The following is a 17,684-nucleotide window of genomic DNA, read 5'->3' as shown; positions in this document are numbered from 1 at the left end:
AATATGAGATTATAATCTGATCAAGACAAGCAAAGCGGTTTAAAATTTAGTATGCAAGCCTAAGATGAGCTCAAGTAATCGATATTATAATTTTATGTCAAAAGCCTACTGCAATGATCTAAAATTCATTATAATCATCTCTGTCATTCCTTTACCCTAGGAATTACTCTAATTCCAGCACAGGCATATGCATATTATAGAGGTGAATAGCGTAAAAGTTTAAACTGCCTCGAATCATATATACTGTTGGGGTTGGGGCTTTGTTTTGTTACCAAAAGGAAACTCTATAAATGATATCACAAATTACATAACAATTGGGCCTAAGATTATACAAATTCTACCAAACAAATAAGTAATTAGAAAGAAAGATCAGAAAACAAAGTGCACTGAACCACACTAACCCCTAATTTGTTTAAAACTTTCATACAATCTGCTTTAGTTTTGTGCATGTATATGGATTGAGATCCAGTGCATCTTGCAATTACAATACTCATATGAGATGTAAAAGTTAACGAAAAAAAAGGGTAAAAAAATATTTTTAAACTTTTACATCTCACATGTGTGGTAATTACTAATTACATGATGCAATTGCACCATATCCAAATCCGTACGTGTATGTACACACACGCTTCAAAATAAGGTATGAAGGTTTTAATTTTGTTGATTAAAGTTTCAAATTTATGAAATTATTTCAATGTGAGACCATGTCTATCTCCATAGTTCATTTATGTTACTTCTGGGAAGTATGAATCAGTAAAAAGAATTTTAATTGTTGATAAAACCTTGTTTTTCGTTAGATAATTTATTTTGATTTCTTGATACTTTTTGTTTCGCTATAAGCGAAGTTCTTTTGTCTCTACCATCTTTGTAAAATGATTTAAAATAATGATATTTGAAAAAGTTTTAGGTGGTTCCTATTATTCTATGCTTTCTTACTACTCCTTAATGCATAAGGACAGAGACTTCAATTTGAAACGAGTTCATAAATTAGGGACTTTAATTGATAAAATTAGATACTTGAGACTTAATTTGAACTATGGTATAAAGTTTGGGTCTTTAATGTAATTTCCCCTAAAATTTATTTATTTATTTATTTATTCATTTTTGAGTAAATCCCTAATTTTTTTTTAATCTAACGTTAAGATTGCTAAAAGCTTATTTTGGCAAGTCTTTAAATCCAAATGACTTCAACTTTAGCACCTTTCACAATTTTTTTTTAAAATAACAAATAAAATGGGTCTTCCTACATATCTTATTGTAGGATAATTTATTTATTTATTCTCTCTATTACCTAGTCCATACAAATTCTAGGTTGATTTGATATGAAATGGTTGTATTGACATGCAAAAAAGTTGATAAGATTAATATGAAAAATATACTTCAGATTTACAAACTCATTCTTGAATTTTTTTTTTCTCCTTTTTTATTATTATTTATATATATCATTTTTGTCATTTCATTTTACCTTTCTTCTATTAAATTTATGCAAGATCATGTTAGTATTCTGTTGAAAAGTATGCATTTTTTTGATAGCATATAAAAGAAAGTATGAAATTAATATCTCTTAAATTTCATAGAGATTAAATTGTAACATTTTTTAATTTCAAGGACAAGAACAAAATTAAATCAAGAAAACCCTATTTTAATCTAGAAAATTGTACATTTAAACCTTATAATGTAGGAATGTAACAAATGAAACATGAAATATCCAAAAATAATGTAAGGACTCGATTTGTAACGATCCCAAATTAATATTAGGTTCGCACGTTAAAGGCCCAAACAGTAAAATTTGTAGAGAGTGGGCTGAAAGGCTAGGCCTTGGTCACCGGACAGTGGTTGGTCATGGCGTTCATGGTAATCGCACAAGGGTGAACCGTGCTTGTCCAAGAAGTCTTTCTCCTCGGCATGGACTGGGAGGCTTTGCTTCTTGGTTTTTTTCCCCCCCTCTTCTTTTGGCTTGCTTCTTTCTCCTTTTATACTGGCCTTTAGCCTCCCTTTAACGTCCACGTGTAGGTTCAGTTTTCCAGAGCTGATACTTGTCCCATCAGCCCATACTCAAAGTGGTTGGGGGTGGTTGTAAAAACTGAAAAGCATTGCTCTGTCAGGCACAGAGTACTTAATCGCAGTAATGGTAGCCCTTCCCTTGTCCTTTGTTACCACACTGTTCAGGAGTCATTTCCCCATCAATGCAGAGGTGTTTAGTTTTTCCATGAATTGTTCCTATACCGTACTTCCTCTTTCTTCCAGGAGCGCTTTGAGATGTCGAGGACAACATCGTCCTCGACTTTATCTCTAGGCCATTTGGACTTTCATTGCATGTTCTCAGCAATATCTTTCCTCGGCTCGGGCCTTGGACCTTAATGTATTTTTTAGATTATAATAAGGATGCGAAAATTCCCCACTTTGCCTAATCCGCCTTACCTAGTGTTGATTTTTCCTAATCCAAAGGGGTGATGGGCTTTTGAAAGAGGGGGGGGGGGGGGGGGGTTTGCTTGCCCCACCCATCTCATCTCGCCCTTGTGTGCATGTGGGTGTCTATATATATATCAAACTTATAATTTATTTATTTTTATTAACATTCTATTATTATTCCCAAAATATTTGCTTTTTGTATCTCTTAGCATTGATGTTGAATTCACTTCATTAAAAATGACAAATATCTCCAATTTGCCCTGTTCCCAAACTTGCGAAACTCCCTCATTAAAGAGGGGATAGGGCACACTTGATCCAACCCTCTCCCCGCATTCTACCTCATTGCCATTCTTAAATTATAAGATCTAATTTGCTAATTTTGAAATTTAATTTGTTGGGCAAACTGGTTCTAGAACTCTTATGCCATTGGACTTGACACAATGCTAACATGTGGCAAGTTTTGGACGTGTGTTCACGTTGTATTGGGTTATAAGCTATCGGAAACTACGAGATATTGAAAGAAAACTATATTCCTAAACTAGGGGAATGCATGCACTTCATACTGGGCTTATCGAAAATTACCAACATATTTGTAAGAATGATCATATTATTTGTTTTTTCTAATGTATCTTGATCTTGTACAGTAATGAATCAATGGGTAATATTGAAAGTTAAAAAAAAAAAAACTTTTAATCCAAACCCTTTAATTATTTTTTTGTTTAAAAACTTTCAACTTTTTATTTTTTAACTTTCCATATCACAACTTGATGGTAATTGCATCAACCTCATTCTCTCTGTTTGTTTTTAAAAAATGAAAAATAAATAAATACAACCACTTAAAGAACTAAATTGAATTTTAGCCAAAAAAAAAAAAAAAAAAAGAACTAAATTGAATTTTTTAAAAAAGAAAAAAGAAAAAGGAAAAAAGAAAAAAGCTGAGGTACGGACGTTGTTTTCACGCAGACAAAGAGACTATAGTGGTAAAAGATTACTTAAAACGCTACGCGGATTTACCCTGAAGCAGTGCCATATAAAAGGAACGGAAAAAAACCAATATTTTACATCTACGATAAATAAAAATTCTGAAGTTTTGTTTATGCAACTCCTCCAAACCCTTGTAATCATATATTCTTCCCCAATCTCCCACACTGCTCTGAGCCTCTGAGATCGACGCTTTCACTTTCGGTATGTTCTTTCAAAACCCTAACACACACACACACACACACTCTCTCTCTCTCTCTTTCTCGCTGTTTTCGCTTTCACTTTCTACGTCTACTTTTATACTTAGGTTTATTTCAATTTTTCTCATCAGATTAATCACAATATACTCTAATTTATTCAATTCGAAACCTAATCCGCTTTCTGATTTTGAATCTTTTCCACAAATTTATACGCCTCGATTCATTACGATTCGATATTTTAGTAACACTACGAGTAGTCTGTGTAATTTATGGAATAATGGAGTTTGGATCCGAATTTGCACATCATTCATATACCTAGCCTCAATGCTCGTGAACCAATCGCCGTGGAACCAATAACATTGTGGAATGTTGATTTTGGTTTTTGGCGTTGTTGGTTTATTAAGTATTCTGATTTGTGTTATGCTTTTCTCTATTTCAGTTTTCGGACACGTCTTCGTCTTCATCTTATTGGCCAAGAGAGTTAAACTGAAGGATGTTCAGTTCGAACCGTAAGTGTTGTTCAACTAAGTTTTTATGTCATCCTTGAATCAATGTGTTTTTGTTATCCTAAATTTCATGTTCTTGGATCTTATGTTTTCTCTTCTGTTATCTTACGTTTACTTTTGGCTTGTGGGAAATCAACTTTCTTACTGGGGAGCTTGTATTTGATTGGATTAAATTTCATTTCAATGTTATTGATATGTTAGTGCACGTGTTTTGTACACTATTCTAATTTGCTTAAAGCTTTTCCTTTTCTCTTTGTCACTTATTATTATTATTATTTTGTTTTATGCCTCAGTGTTTGGTTAATATATGTATTTACTTATCTGTTTAATTATATTTTTCTGGAGGCTCTTACATCTGATCCTAATTTTTTTTTTTTTTTTTTTTTTACATTTTTTATGCTTTTGTGCCATTATGAGTAGGTCTTTGATATTCCTAGAAAAATTATACTTGCAGATATTAGAGGCTTTTCTTGATTCTGTCATTTTGGTGGTGTATCTAGAGTGTCATTTAAGTAGGATGCATGGACATTTCATTTGGGGTGTCATAACGGTGTCCTATCTGTTGTATCATGTTATAATTTTTCAAAAATTGTTTGTGTCGCTGTATTGTACCCGTGCCCCGTGTACTAGTTTAAATTTCAACTACAATTATACAAATGGAAAAATTTGTTTGCTTCCATCAAAATTATATCTCATCTTTACTTCTTTAATAATTTTGTTGAGCTCTTTTGATCATCGAACGTTCATATTCTTTTATTAAGGTGAGTATGACTTGCATTTACTCAAGTTAGTTATTTTGCTATGATTATGTTTGTCATTTGTTTTTCTTTTTCCATCTGCTCATCTTCAGAATTGTATGTAATGATCTATAGGTTTTGTTCTCTGGGCTTCCTTTTGAAAGGAAATTAATTAGTGCTTATTTATAAAACAGCTTTTGGGCAGTCTTCTAGTAGCCCATTTGGGTCCCCATCAGTCTTTGGGCAGACCAGCAATGCAAATAACAATCCGTTTGCTCCAAAACCCTTTGGTACTTCAACACCTTTTGGTTCACAAACTGGGGGTTCTTTATTTGGGGGTACATCAACTGGAGTTTTTGGTGCAACAACCCAACCATCTTCACCTTTCTCTTCCACCGCGACCTTTGGTACTTCATCATCACCGGCGTTTGGAAGTACAATGTCTGCTTTTGGAGCATCTTCTACTCCTTCTTTCGGTACTTCATCATCATCATTTGGTGGTATGTCTTAACAGTTTTTTTTTTTACTTGTCCAATTAGTTGCTTATTCCTTCTCATACAGTTTAACTGATTGTTTGGTTTTGATTTAATTGCTGAGAAAGATGGCTTTTGCTGATTATTTCCTGATGTATCATGTCTCTCAGCATCCTATGATCATTTATTTGTAGTGTGTGAATTGTGTGATAACTGGTTTCCTGTGCATATTTAGACTTTCTTTTTGTTATATTCAAATGCTATTTCAGAGTCTTGAGTATCCATGGAAGAGAAAGCTGTGCTTCAGCTGAAGTATGGATATTGTTTTCTGTATGAAGTGGATGTATTCTTTATAATTTTTTTTTTTGGATAATCTGATTACAAACTGGAAAACTAAGCATTATTCTTGATACACTCTGATTTGATATGCATTGGTGGTTGATGCAATGGACAACAGCTTTTGGTTGATTTTTTAAATGAGTTTGTCTAGATAATTTTAAAAAAAAAAAGTGTGGTGGATAGAAAATTGTAAGTTCCTCACTTGCTTCGTAGGATATCATGTCTCTTGTACTTCTCTCCTTGCTAGACAAGTTATTTGTCAGCTTTATGGTTTTTATTGTATCATTTGGTCATTTTTTCTATCTGGAATATATGTAATTACTTTTTTTTTTGATAAGTAAATATAATGGAATTACTTTGGAAGGCAATTATAGGGGATAAGGGTATGAAGTGATGAGGGACAGGAATTTTTTATTATTGGTAAGTTATAGGTGCACCTTGTGGATCTTAAACCCATGGCCTCATCCTCCACCTTGCTCTTATAGGGGTTGGAGCTGCCATTTGAGCTAGACCTCATTGGTAAGTGATGAGGGAAAGGAATATCATAAAAAATATAATAAAAATTTATTTTTCGAAGAGGTAGCTTTTACTACTTTATTGCAGCTGCCCTTTCTATCATTTTGGCGCTGGTTGGTTTCACCTTTACAATTTGAACAGATCACTAAATAATAACTAAGACATTAATTGAATTTGCTTTTAGTTTATATTTATCGACTTTTGAGTAAATGGATGCTTGCTTTTTTTGTTTTTCTTTTTTCTCCCTGCACTCATATTTCTCCCTTCTTGACCACAAGAAGAACTTTAAATGATCATTCTCTGCAATTGACTATATAGGTTAGATTATAGAGAAGCTAATAATATTTCTCTTAAGTAGGTGGATGTCTTATCTACAAAAGTACTTTTTATGTACTCAATTTGTTCACTTTTTTTCTTTTAAGATTTTATCTGAACTGAAAGCTCTCTCCTATCGCTATAGGGTCATCTGTTTTTGGTCAGAAGCCTGCTTTTGGTGGCTTTGGGTCCACTCCTACTCCAACAAGTCCCTTTGGAAGCACAAATCAACAATCACAGCCAGCATTTGGAAGTAGTATGTTTGGTTCCACTGCACCTTTTGGTGCAACAAGTCAATCTGCATTTAGTGCAAGTAGTACTCCAGCTTTTGGGTCAACCGGCACTCCTGCATTTGGTGCTGCAAGCACCCCAGCCTTTGGTGCTACAAGCTCTCCAGCCTTTGGTTCAGCAACAACTCCTACATTTGGCAGCACAGGGACTGCATTCGGTGTGTCAAATGCCCCTGTATTTGGATCTGGCGGAGCATTTGGAGCTTCAAGCAGCCCTATGTTTGGTTCCTCAAGCACACCTGCATTCGGTGCCTCGAGCACTCCTGCATTTGGTGCCTCGAGTGCTCCTGCATTTGGTGCCTCAACTACTCCAGCTTTTGGTGCCACAACATCTGCATTTGGTGCTGCAAGTACTCCTGCTTTTGGGGCTTCTACTTCCCCGTCCTTTAGCTTTGGTTCCACTCCAGCTTTTGGTCAATCAAGTTCTACATTTGGTAGCAGCCCATTTGGAAGCACAACTCCTTTTGGAGCCCAAAGTTCTCCATTTGGTGAGTTACTTGTGACAAGCTTCTGTATTTCTGTGAAGAACTTTTGTTAATCTTTATTTCGGTATTTTAATCAATACTTATTGAACTTTCTCCATATGAGCTGTTGTACAGGAGCACAATCTACAGCACCAGCATTTGGTGGCACTGGCATTGGGCAGTCACCTTTTGGGAGTCAACGTGGGGGAAGTAGAGTAGCTGCTTACACTCCAACAACTGAAGCAGACAATAGTGCTGGTGCACAGGCTGGTGGGAAATTAGAGTCAATATCAGCTATGCCTGTATACAAAGATAAAAGCCATGAGGAGCTGAGATGGGAGGACTATCAATTGGGAGATAAAGGTACATTTTTGAAAATGTGTCAAAATTTTAAATTTCCTATGGTGCTTACTGCCAGCGATGATAACTCACATGTTAACTTTGAAATTTCAGGTGGACCACTCCCTGCTGGTCAGCCTTCTGGTGGGATAAGCTTTAATTCATCTCCCTCCCCATCATTTGGCCAGTCAGCTGCAAATCCTTTCTCTTCCTCAATGCCTTCCAATCCATTTGCACCAAAAAATTCCAGCATTGGTGCTTTAAATTTTACAAGCACAGCTACTCCTCAGTTCAGTTCTTCACCTTTTAGTGCATCAACTTCATCCAGCCTTTTTGGATCAGCATCATTATCAACAACGACAAATACATTTGGTCTTAATTCATCTCCATCTATATTTGGTCAACCATCTATCTTTAATTCTGGTTCAGCACAGACAACAAATCCAGCGTTTACTAGTAACACTCAGTCATCCCCTTTATTCCAATCCTCTCCACCAATCGGGCAGACGAGCTCCACATTTGGACAATCTTCATTTGGACCGACTACAAATTCACCCTTTGGTCAAGGACTTGGTCCTTCCTCCACTGGATTTAACACTTTTTCAAGCACTCCATCACTTAGTTTCAGTCAAACAAATGTGAGTAATTCTTCAAATTATTTGAATGCCTTTTTATTATGTCATTTTTTAAGCTTCTTGTTCCAAATGTTTTATTTAGGAATTTGTGTGAAGTACTTATTTTTCAAATTTGCCCTCAAACTTTTTAATTTGTTATGTAAAATATGCCTGAGTAGGAGCTGAAGAAGCTAATAATATTTTTTTTCTTTGAAACTTATAAGTTAGACCATAGTCTTTATAGACCATGATTACGACCTTGTTTTTTTTTTTTTTTTAATAATAATAAATAAAGGTAGCCGGTGACAATTCATTGATTTGTATCTGACTACTCTTGCTGTCTTATGTAATATGTTGCATATGCAATTATTTTATGAATTTGCTAGTCTAAGTTCTTATTTATACAGCCTCCTGTCTCTGTGAACGTGTAATTTTGTGCTCCTGTTGTCAGTGTTGAATTTTGATGCTTTAGGTAATATTGATTCTTGAGCAATATAGTTTTTTAACTGTGTCTTCACCTGTAGCCCTCTTTTTCAATGCCTTTTCAACCGGCTCAGCCTGCTCAGTCAGCTAGCACTTTTAACCTTAGTAATTATGGTCAGACACAACCAGGTAACTTCAGTTTGTACTGTTTTTCTACGTTAATTTTTTCTAAATAATAGACCTTGAGGTTTTTATTGGATGGTATGCTAACTTAATTGCTTTTCGGCCTTTGTAGCTGGTGGAAGTATCTTTGCTGGATCATCAGGCACTTTGGGTCAAAGTAACATTGGACAATTGTATGCCACTTCTGTAGTTACTGCTTTATGCATTTACTATCATTTAAAATCCATGCATACAAAGCACATGTATTTGTGTCATACATGCATCCACACCCAATAACACTCGTGTTTCCATTCAGATTAGAGAGAAGTGTTTGATTGATACAACTCAAATTCAGCTTACATGAATTTTAAAGTGGCAGAGATTTTAGGATGAAGAAAACTGTATTTGGTGAAGATGCTTTAAAAAAAATAAAAAATTTGTAGTCTCATATGTCACCTAAATATTGATATGACTGGTTTGGGTTATTATTTATTTGGGTCTGTTTAATGGCTGCCCCTAGGGCATTTGTTAATGGACTATTTTAGGAAAGTTTTGATTCCACTTTTATGGGAAATATAAAAATCTGTAAAAAAAACAAATCAGCTTCTTTTTTCTTTTCCCATTAAAAGTTTCTAAAAATATTTTCTAAACCAATGCTCTTAGGGCATCTGTTAATTTTTCCCTATTTATAAAAGAAGTGGTTTGTTTGGGTTATTACCTACACCACATTGCCTGAATTGCTGCATCTGGTTTGTCACTTCTTGTGTGGGTGTCTTTACTCTGTTTTATTATGTCCATCTCTTGGATTAACATATATGGATTGTTTTTTCTATTTTATATCCATATCTTGGATTAACATATTTTATAACTTTATGGACACAAAATTGACATTTTCCCCCATCAATTAATGATTTGCGCTGTATGCTCATCTTAACAGGTCTGCTACCCAGAGCTCTGCAGTTTTACAACCAGTACCTGCTACAAATCCATTTGGAACACTCCCTGCATTGCCTCAAATGTCAATTGGTCGAGTTGGAACCGCACCTTCAATTCAATACGGAATTTCCTCCTTGCCAGTAATATGACACTCCTTACTTTGCTTTTTTGAATTTGAATTGGTATAATTTTGAGATGAGTATGAACATGGTATTGATAACGCTTTCTATCAGGTTGTTGATAAACCTGCTCCTGTCCGAATATCATCCTTATTGACTTCTCGACACCTGTCACAAAGGCGGATTAGGTTGCCTGCAAGGAAATATCATACTAAGCATGATGGGCCGAAGGTGAGAATGATGCTTCTGTTAAAACTTAATCTTTGTTTTAAAATGATTATAACATAGCTATGCAGTATGTTATGTTAATTGCTACTTTTTGTATACAGGTTCCATTCTTTAGTGATGATGAAGAAACACCCAGCAGCACACCAAAGGCAGATGCTCTTTTCATTCCTAGGGAAAATCCAAGATCACTGGTCATTCGTCCCATAGAGCAGTGGCCTATGAGAGCTAGTGTTGAGAAAGCATCTCCATTGAAGGAATCCACTTTGGTGCATGAGAATGGTAACTTGTTAATAGCATTTAATCTCTTTATTCTGCTTTATGCTTGTCCCATAGTGTTAATCCTCATCCTTGGCCCCCCTCTGTCTGTCTGTCTGTCTCTCTCTCTCTCTCTCTCTCTCTCTCGTATGCTTTACTTTACACTGGTGGAATCAAAGTTGAGAACAATTTATGGGTGTGTATAATGACTTTATGACAGCAATGCCAGGAATCATTGGGCATTATTCTCTCTCCCCTGTTAAGATTTTTGTCTTAGCAGGAGTATTTGGATGTTTTTTTTTTTTTTTTTGGTAATTGTAATCCTCTCCTTTCAGATTCTGGGATTTTTTTTGTTCACTGAATAAGTCAAGGCTAAATAGTTTTTGGCTGATTCTTTTAAATACAATGTTGATTCAGGGAAAGTTTCTGAAGAGGCAGGCACTCCTTTTCAAGGTGGCTCCATCTCTGAGGATAAGGATAGTAAGTATATGTTTCTTTATGACTTGTTTCAACTAGTAATTCCTTATAACTTCATTTTGTATGCAATTCTCTCTTTCTATGTCAATAATGCTTTTTTTTTTTTTTTTTTTTTTTTTTTTTTTTTTTAATTTATGATATGGAAAATTATGTGAATGGTAGAAAAGAATACATATGGCTAACCCTGACTAATCTATTGAGAATTCATAGCCAGCCCCCAAAATATTTTGGACTAAGATTGGTTGTTTAGCTTGTTTTGGTGCTGTGAAATTATGTGATTGAAATTATGTGGCAAATTTGTTATTAGTTCTGGGATCAGCTGATGTTTCCACTTAATTGTTGCTTTTTACTGACCATTTGCTGTAAGTCCAGCAGTAGGGTAGTTTGGAAGGTGAATTACTGATTTCTGGACATAAGGAATCCTGCTCTTTAGATTAGAATAGCTGCCATAGGACTTCATAATATCATTTTCTCTAAGAGTATTCAGTTGGGGAAATTTAAGATCTCAGTGGTCAATATGGAAGTCCTTTTTAAGAAAGATATAACATTTTATGAATTACTGATCTGCGAATTTAAAGATAGTTTGTGTAAAGGCGATGACTAATTTGTTGGGTTATAACTTGAGTTGAGACATGTAATTAATGTGTTTTTGGTTGAATACTATCTTTATTTTGGACACTAATTTGTCTTAATCTCTGAAATTATTGCAGAAAGTTCAGTTGAAAATGGTCTTGCCAAGGAACGTGTTCATAATCTCAAAGTCAATCAGAAACCAAATGGGGTTCATGAAGATCATTCTGTTCAAAAAGGGGATTCTTATATGACACTCAGTGGACACAGAGCTGGTGAGGCTGCCATTGTGTATGAGCATGGGGCTGACATTGAGGCACTTATGCCAAAGCTCCGACGTTCTGATTACTACACTGAGCCGCGAATCCAAGAACTAGCAGCGAAGGAAAGGGCTGAGCCAGGGTTCTGCCGTCATGTCAGGGATTTTGTGGTTGGACGTCATGGCTATGGCAGCATCAAATTCCTAGGCCAGACAGATGTGCGGCGGCTTGATCTTGAGGCTCTTGTTCAGTTTAACAATCGCGAGGTGATCGTATACATGGATGACAGCAAGAAACCTCCCATTGGACAAGGCCTAAATAAGCCTGCTGAGGTAACACTTCTTAATGTAAAATGCTTTGACAAGAAAACTGGACAGCAGTATACAGAAGGGCCAAAGATTGAAAAGTACAAGGAGATGCTCAAGAGGAAGGCTGAGGACCAAGGTGCTGAGTTTGTGTCTTATGACCCCATCAAAGGAGAGTGGAAGTTCAGAGTCAATCACTTCTGATTGCATACTGGGAGATGAAGATGATTGGGATATTTGTTCGCTGACAAGAAAGTGCCAGCATCAATGTGTTTCATATCTGATTTTGGGAGAAGACGATTGTATTAATGCATTATGGGTTGTCCTGAAAGAGGATTGATTTAGTTTTTTCTTTTCCTGTATAGAATTCACCAAATTGTGGTATATCAATGCGTCACGTGCCCTTTTTTGTGTTGTGGGTTTTACAATTTTTGTTCACTTTTTTCTAGGCTCGAATGGGCTTTGTATTTGATGTTCAGTCATTTTGATATGTTATTTTTAGTTTTCTTTCAATCAGCTTTTTATTGTGGTGAAATATATTCATTCGATGGGCAGAATTTGCATCTGAAATTTGGTCATTGGAGTCCGAAATTTCCTGTAAAAGCTTTTACTTATGAACTTAAAAAAAGTACGTGCTATGTTAGAATGTACAGAGAATAAATGAGTCCGCAAGGTTACCCCTTGTATGTGGAATTGTTTTGATTCTCGAAGTTGCTTAAGGAGCCAAGCTCTGCACTGAACATCCACAACCAAGGCTAAGGGTATGTTCTTTTTAATCTTTTAAAAGTCCGGGTCTATTGCTGCACCGATATGGTATATCAGGGTATGATTCATGCGTGTCAATTTTATGATTTACGAATGAGACTCTTCATGTGGATCAGAAAGCAAATTTTTGGGTAGACGTGTTGGCAGTGAGTCCAAAGGAGAACGCCTGGAGCTGAAACGCCCTTAAGATCAGCTTCCATCATTTTGTACATTTCCCTTCTGTGGGGTGTCATGCTTATGGCATCAATGAGATGAGATAGAGATGTACATAAACTAGTGACTGCTAGTAAATATCAGTGTGGTAACAATGTGATGAGTTGTGTGTATTAATTAGTGACTACTTGTAAATATCAGCATGATGCGATTGTGCAGGCCTACGAGGAAGTAAACTGAAAGTAAAGACCCATTGATGTATTAGGATTTGGATTTGTTAGCTATTGCACCGCACCGTGCAATACCTCCTTTAATGAGAGACAAAGGTTAAAAATATAGAAGTTAAAAGATTAAAAAAATGTGAAAGATGAAGGTTAAAAAAAGTAGAAGTTAAAAAGATTAAAAAGAAAAAATTAGTCCAAGGGTTGAGATTCAAAAGTGCTTTTGATATCAACCCTTTAATGTGGTATTGCATTGTACCGAATCTCAATCTGATGTATTAGGCTATGTTTGGAAACTCTAAAAACTAATGCATTCTCACGATTTTTAAGGTGCAAAATGTGTTTGGGTGGTGGATAACAATTGAGAAAAAAAATTTATCTCTCAAGACATTAATTTTTAGGTCTATGATCACATTCGAGTAAAGTTTTCACTCTCTATTATATTTGATTGAAAAATGGGGAAATTAATATATATATATATATATATATATATATATATATTTGAGGGAATCATTTCTCGCGGGAAACAGGCAGAGTAAGAGCCATCTATCAAGGAATCCAAGCAGCTTTAGTAACTTTAGCAAGAAATCAATGCAGATTAGTAGCTTTAACATGAGATTTTTTACCTGTGGACTTAGCAATTTTGGACCTTATGCTAATAGAGTTAATCCTCTCCTAAGCTTGGAGTGGAGGCTTCATCATTTTGGACCTTATACTAATAGAGTTAATTCTCTCCTAAGCCTGGAGAGGAGGCTTCATCATGGCCAAATAATTCATGATTATAAGAGTAATAAGGATCGTTATTAGTAACAAAGACTTCTGAGAATGCCTTGGAATCTTGGTCATCTTCTTCCTCCTCTAAGTTAGCATTTGCTGCTTCTTTATATATACAAGATTTACACTCCCGAACCTTGAAGAGAATCGATTTTGATCACATAAATTTCATATTTTTGTCAACTTACATACATACTAAAATTATTATCAATTACACATGCACACAAGACAAACAAGAATGATAATCAATTCTGCCAAAAAAAAAAAAAAGATTTATGTCTTGATTTGGGGATAAATAGACATTATTATGGAACCGATGCAATAAAATTATAAATATTTAAAACCTATAAAATTAAAATGTATAAGAAAATAAAAAGTGTTAAGAGGCTAGCCATGGGCCTGAAGTTTGGAAAATAGAGTCTGGGATTGGGAAAGCCCATAGGTGGGCCTGTTCGAAGACAAAATGAAGATCCGAAAATCCAAAGTCATACACACATATATAAGGGCTTCAACCAATTCTTCATTTGTGTCAGTTGCTAGGGTTAGGGTTAGGGTTGTGAGGAGGCGTTGAGAGTTGAGACCTAAGAAGAAGAAGAAGAAAAGAGATGAAGACGATTGTATCTTCAGATACAATGGAGATCCCCGATGGGGTGAAGATAAAGGTGCACGCGAAGGTGATAGAGGTGGAGGGCCCACGCGGAAAGCTCACCCGCAATTTCAAGCACCTCAACCTCGATTTCCAGCTTCTGAAGGACGAGACCACAGGGAAGAGGACGCTGAAGATCGAGGCGTGGTTCGGGTCTAGGAAAACCTCGGCGGCGATTCGGACCGCACTGAGCCATGTGGAGAACCTGATCACCGGTGTGACCAAAGGGTACCGATACAAAATGAGATTTGTGTACGCCCATTTCCCCATTAACGCCTCCATCACCAACTCCAATCGCTCCATCGAGATCCGAAACTTTCTCGGCGAGAAAAAGGTCCCTTTTTCTTTCACACAAACACTCTCTGTCTTTGATTTGCTTTGCTTTGTTTTGCCTTTCATGGTGTTGATTTTAGACCATTATCATATATGTATAAATGGTGCGTCAGGTTCGGAAAGTGGATATGCTTGAGGGTGTGACAATTCTTCGATCTGAGAAGGTGAAGGATGAGCTCGTTTTGGATGGAAATGATATCGAGCTTGTTTCACGCTCAGCTGCTCTTATCAACCAAGTATGTTACTATGGACTCTAATTACTATTAATGTATGTTTGTGTTTGTGTTTAGTCATATGATATCACTCTCAAATATTGTCTTTGTCTTGTTTTGTTTTGTTTTGATTAACAGAAATGCCACGTCAAGAACAAAGATATCCGCAAGTTTCTTGATGGCATCTATGTGAGTGAGAAAGACACAATTGCTGTGGAAGATTGATTATTACAACCTAGTTGTTTTGTTTTTCAATAAGCAATGGATGTAGTGCTACATGGTTTTTGGATTATCAAATTTTGGATTTTTACCTTCTTTGATTATGTCATTCTGCTCTGCTGGATTTTTAATTTTTTGCCTTATTAATATGAGTTAGTATTGGTTGAATGGTTTTTCATCTTATACAACTCTACAATTGTGTCTATGCCTCTTAGTATTTATGTTGCATACTTTTGAGTAAAAATTCTTATTTTGGAGCAGAGTTTGGTCTTCCAAAACAAACTCTGTGGATGGTGGATCTGAATTAGACCTACCATGCTAAGTAATGGGCTAATATTGGCCAGGCTTATTGTTCACATAGTTATCATTTTGTTCACGTGTGAGTAGAATAGTTGATTAAGTGATCGAGTCCCACATGCCAACAGCTATTGTGATTCTGTGGTATTGTCTGGTTGTCCTAGAACTTGGTTTGAATCCCCCTTATCCACTTATTTTAGGCAAAACATAGTGGACAAATCCTATATCAATAGGTAGCGGGTTAACGTGCTTACTACTATCTTGTTGTGTCAAGATTTCATAATAAGACTCCTTTAGTCCTTAAGGTGTGTGCTAACTCTCGACTCTCAGTAATTCAAGATCCCTACAATAGTAATCATAAGATACACATTTAGAATTGTATTTTGAATTTGATGACTTGAGGAAAAAAGTTCAAACTATTATAGTTTGAAGCTCGCACTCTGAATGTTCATTTTCTTTGGTTGGATCCCCAATGGGGTAGTTGAATTCTGTGATTGGGTAGATAAATGCCAACTTTTAGTTATTGAATTTATTGTCATTGGATGTCTAGTATCAGTTAAATTACCATTGGAGTAGGTTATCAAACTAGGCATGGGTGTGTTTGAATTTCTAAGACGTGTTATGTGATAGCTCCAGATGCTGATATTGCCTATAACTTTAATGATTTTTGTGTGTGATATGTGCTTGATCTTGATCCATGTAGAGTCCATGCTAAGTCATCCTGATTCGACCTTTAATTCTAAAGAGGATGGTTCAAGAAGTCATCCATGTATGATAAAACCTGAATCTATCTCCCTTACTCCGAATCATGACTGATTCTTTACTTTTTGTGCATTGATGGTGTGGATCTTACCAGTTATCATCCATTCAGGATGACCCAAATTTATTGGTTTTTTTACTTAACAAATAATTTGGAGGTACGAGACAAGGTTTCTTTTTCTTTTTAAAACTATTACGTGGTATGAGACAAGTTAAAAGTTTTGGTGTCAGAATATACACATGCAAATCTTGTGTCATTGCAACATTGTAGAACTGTCTCTTTGCTTACAAGTGAGGGACGAGGATATGAACCCAAGTTCTACTCTCCTCATGAATCATAAGGTTCTTCGTGAATCAGATTTAATACTTTATCAATGAGTTTTGACTTTAAAGTGAGGGAGAAAGAAATGTTTAAATCAATAATCTCGACTCCAATACATGCTATCCCCTTCTGATTGTGTAAATCAGGATTGTATAAACATGATTTACGATCATTTATAATGAATATTTATTGATTGAATATATGTTCAAAAATAAAAGTTGACAATTCTTACTCATCTCACACTAGATTGGTAAAGGGTTCCAGTAAATGCAATTGGTACTTTGGTAGTTTTTAAGAGTTTATTGATTAGGGATGGCAATTTCTGCCCGACCTGTGGGTATCCGGTCTGGCTTGGCCCAATCCTAATGGGTTGGGTTTTACTCGGTCCGATAAGGAATAGGGTTGGGTTTGGGATTTAAAAAAAAACTCAAATCGGGTCCGGGTTTTTACAAAAATCCGACCCAAACTTGGACCCAACCCGACCCGGTTATATATAATGTTAGAAACCCTAAAATTTCTATTACTCATCCTCATTTCATTTTAGCTCACACAGCCCGCCTCTCTCATCTCTATTCTCTTCAGTCTCACTCACACAATCTCACTCTCTTACTCAAATCACAATCTCACTCTCTCTCAATCTCACCTTCGGCCAACTCTCTCACTGTTGGTCCAACTCCAATCGCTGTTCCAAGCCATCGTCGCCATCCCAAACTCTGTCAGTGTCACCGGTCCCAAGCTCTCTACTCTCTCAACTCCGTTTCGTCCTCGCCGTCGTTGATATTGCACTGTCGCACAGTCCTCTGCCCCTCTCATCTTTCTCGCCCATGGCCACAAGTGTGACACGGCCTCATTTTTTTCTCGCCCATTTCTCCATTTTTTTTTTTTTTTTTCTGGGTTTAGTTCGCCTCAATCATGTTTGTGTTTGTATTTATGATTTTTGAAAGGGAAAAATGAAAATCATAGATCTGAAATTTGTGTTTGGTTTGTGATTTTGAAAGGGAAAATCATAGATCTGATTAGGCCAAAGAGTATTCCTTTTAAAATGAGTTTAAAACTATCCTC

General features: G+C 35.9%; 2 protein-coding genes across 2 annotated transcripts; both read left to right on the top strand.

Annotated features, from left to right (window-relative positions):
• The first annotated feature begins 3,432 nt into the window (after window positions 1-3,432).
• Window positions 3,433-12,434, top strand: LOC126713153 (nuclear pore complex protein NUP98A). The gene is made up of 13 exons (XM_050412831.1): window positions 3,433-3,597; window positions 4,033-4,102; window positions 5,031-5,336; window positions 6,625-7,257; window positions 7,369-7,596; window positions 7,687-8,210; window positions 8,711-8,798; window positions 8,905-8,965; window positions 9,709-9,847; window positions 9,941-10,057; window positions 10,156-10,333; window positions 10,727-10,789; window positions 11,497-12,434. The coding sequence occupies exons 2-13, from the start codon at window positions 4,087-4,089 to the stop codon at window positions 12,123-12,125; spliced, it is 2,982 nt and encodes a 993-aa protein (XP_050268788.1). The 5' UTR covers window positions 3,433-3,597; window positions 4,033-4,086; the 3' UTR covers window positions 12,126-12,434.
• Window positions 12,435-14,352: 1,918 nt separating this feature from the next.
• LOC126713150 (60S ribosomal protein L9-like) lies at window positions 14,353-15,412 on the top strand. Its single transcript, XM_050412822.1, has 3 exons — window positions 14,353-14,814; window positions 14,927-15,049; window positions 15,164-15,412. The coding sequence occupies exons 1-3, from the start codon at window positions 14,440-14,442 to the stop codon at window positions 15,248-15,250; spliced, it is 585 nt and encodes a 194-aa protein (XP_050268779.1). The 5' UTR covers window positions 14,353-14,439; the 3' UTR covers window positions 15,251-15,412.
• The last annotated feature ends 2,272 nt before the right edge of the window (window positions 15,413-17,684 follow it).

The sequence above is a fragment of the Quercus robur genome, chromosome 2, assembly GCF_932294415.1.
Source record: "Quercus robur chromosome 2, dhQueRobu3.1, whole genome shotgun sequence".
Lineage (NCBI taxonomy): Eukaryota > Viridiplantae > Streptophyta > Magnoliopsida > Fagales > Fagaceae > Quercus > Quercus robur.
The sequence above is the reverse complement of the archived record's forward strand: the minus strand, read 5'-3'. Positions and strand labels throughout refer to the sequence as shown.

What these genes read in the sequence shown, in the direction of transcription:
- LOC126713153 (XM_050412831.1), top strand. An exon ending in CAAAGTAACATTGGACAATT is followed by an intron (nt 8,966 to 9,708) that starts GTATGCCACTTC and finishes TCATCTTAACAG; the next exon opens with GTCTGCTACCCAGAGCTCTG. An exon ending in ACGGAATTTCCTCCTTGCCA is followed by an intron (nt 9,848 to 9,940) that starts GTAATATGACAC and finishes GCTTTCTATCAG; the next exon opens with GTTGTTGATAAACCTGCTCC.
- LOC126713150 (XM_050412822.1), top strand. Translation starts at nt 14,440, where the DNA reads ATGAAGACGATTGTATCTTCAGATACAATGGAGATCCCCGATGGGGTG. An exon ending in ACTTTCTCGGCGAGAAAAAG is followed by an intron (nt 14,815 to 14,926) that starts GTCCCTTTTTCT and finishes ATGGTGCGTCAG; the next exon opens with GTTCGGAAAGTGGATATGCT. An exon ending in CAGCTGCTCTTATCAACCAA is followed by an intron (nt 15,050 to 15,163) that starts GTATGTTACTAT and finishes TTTGATTAACAG; the next exon opens with AAATGCCACGTCAAGAACAA.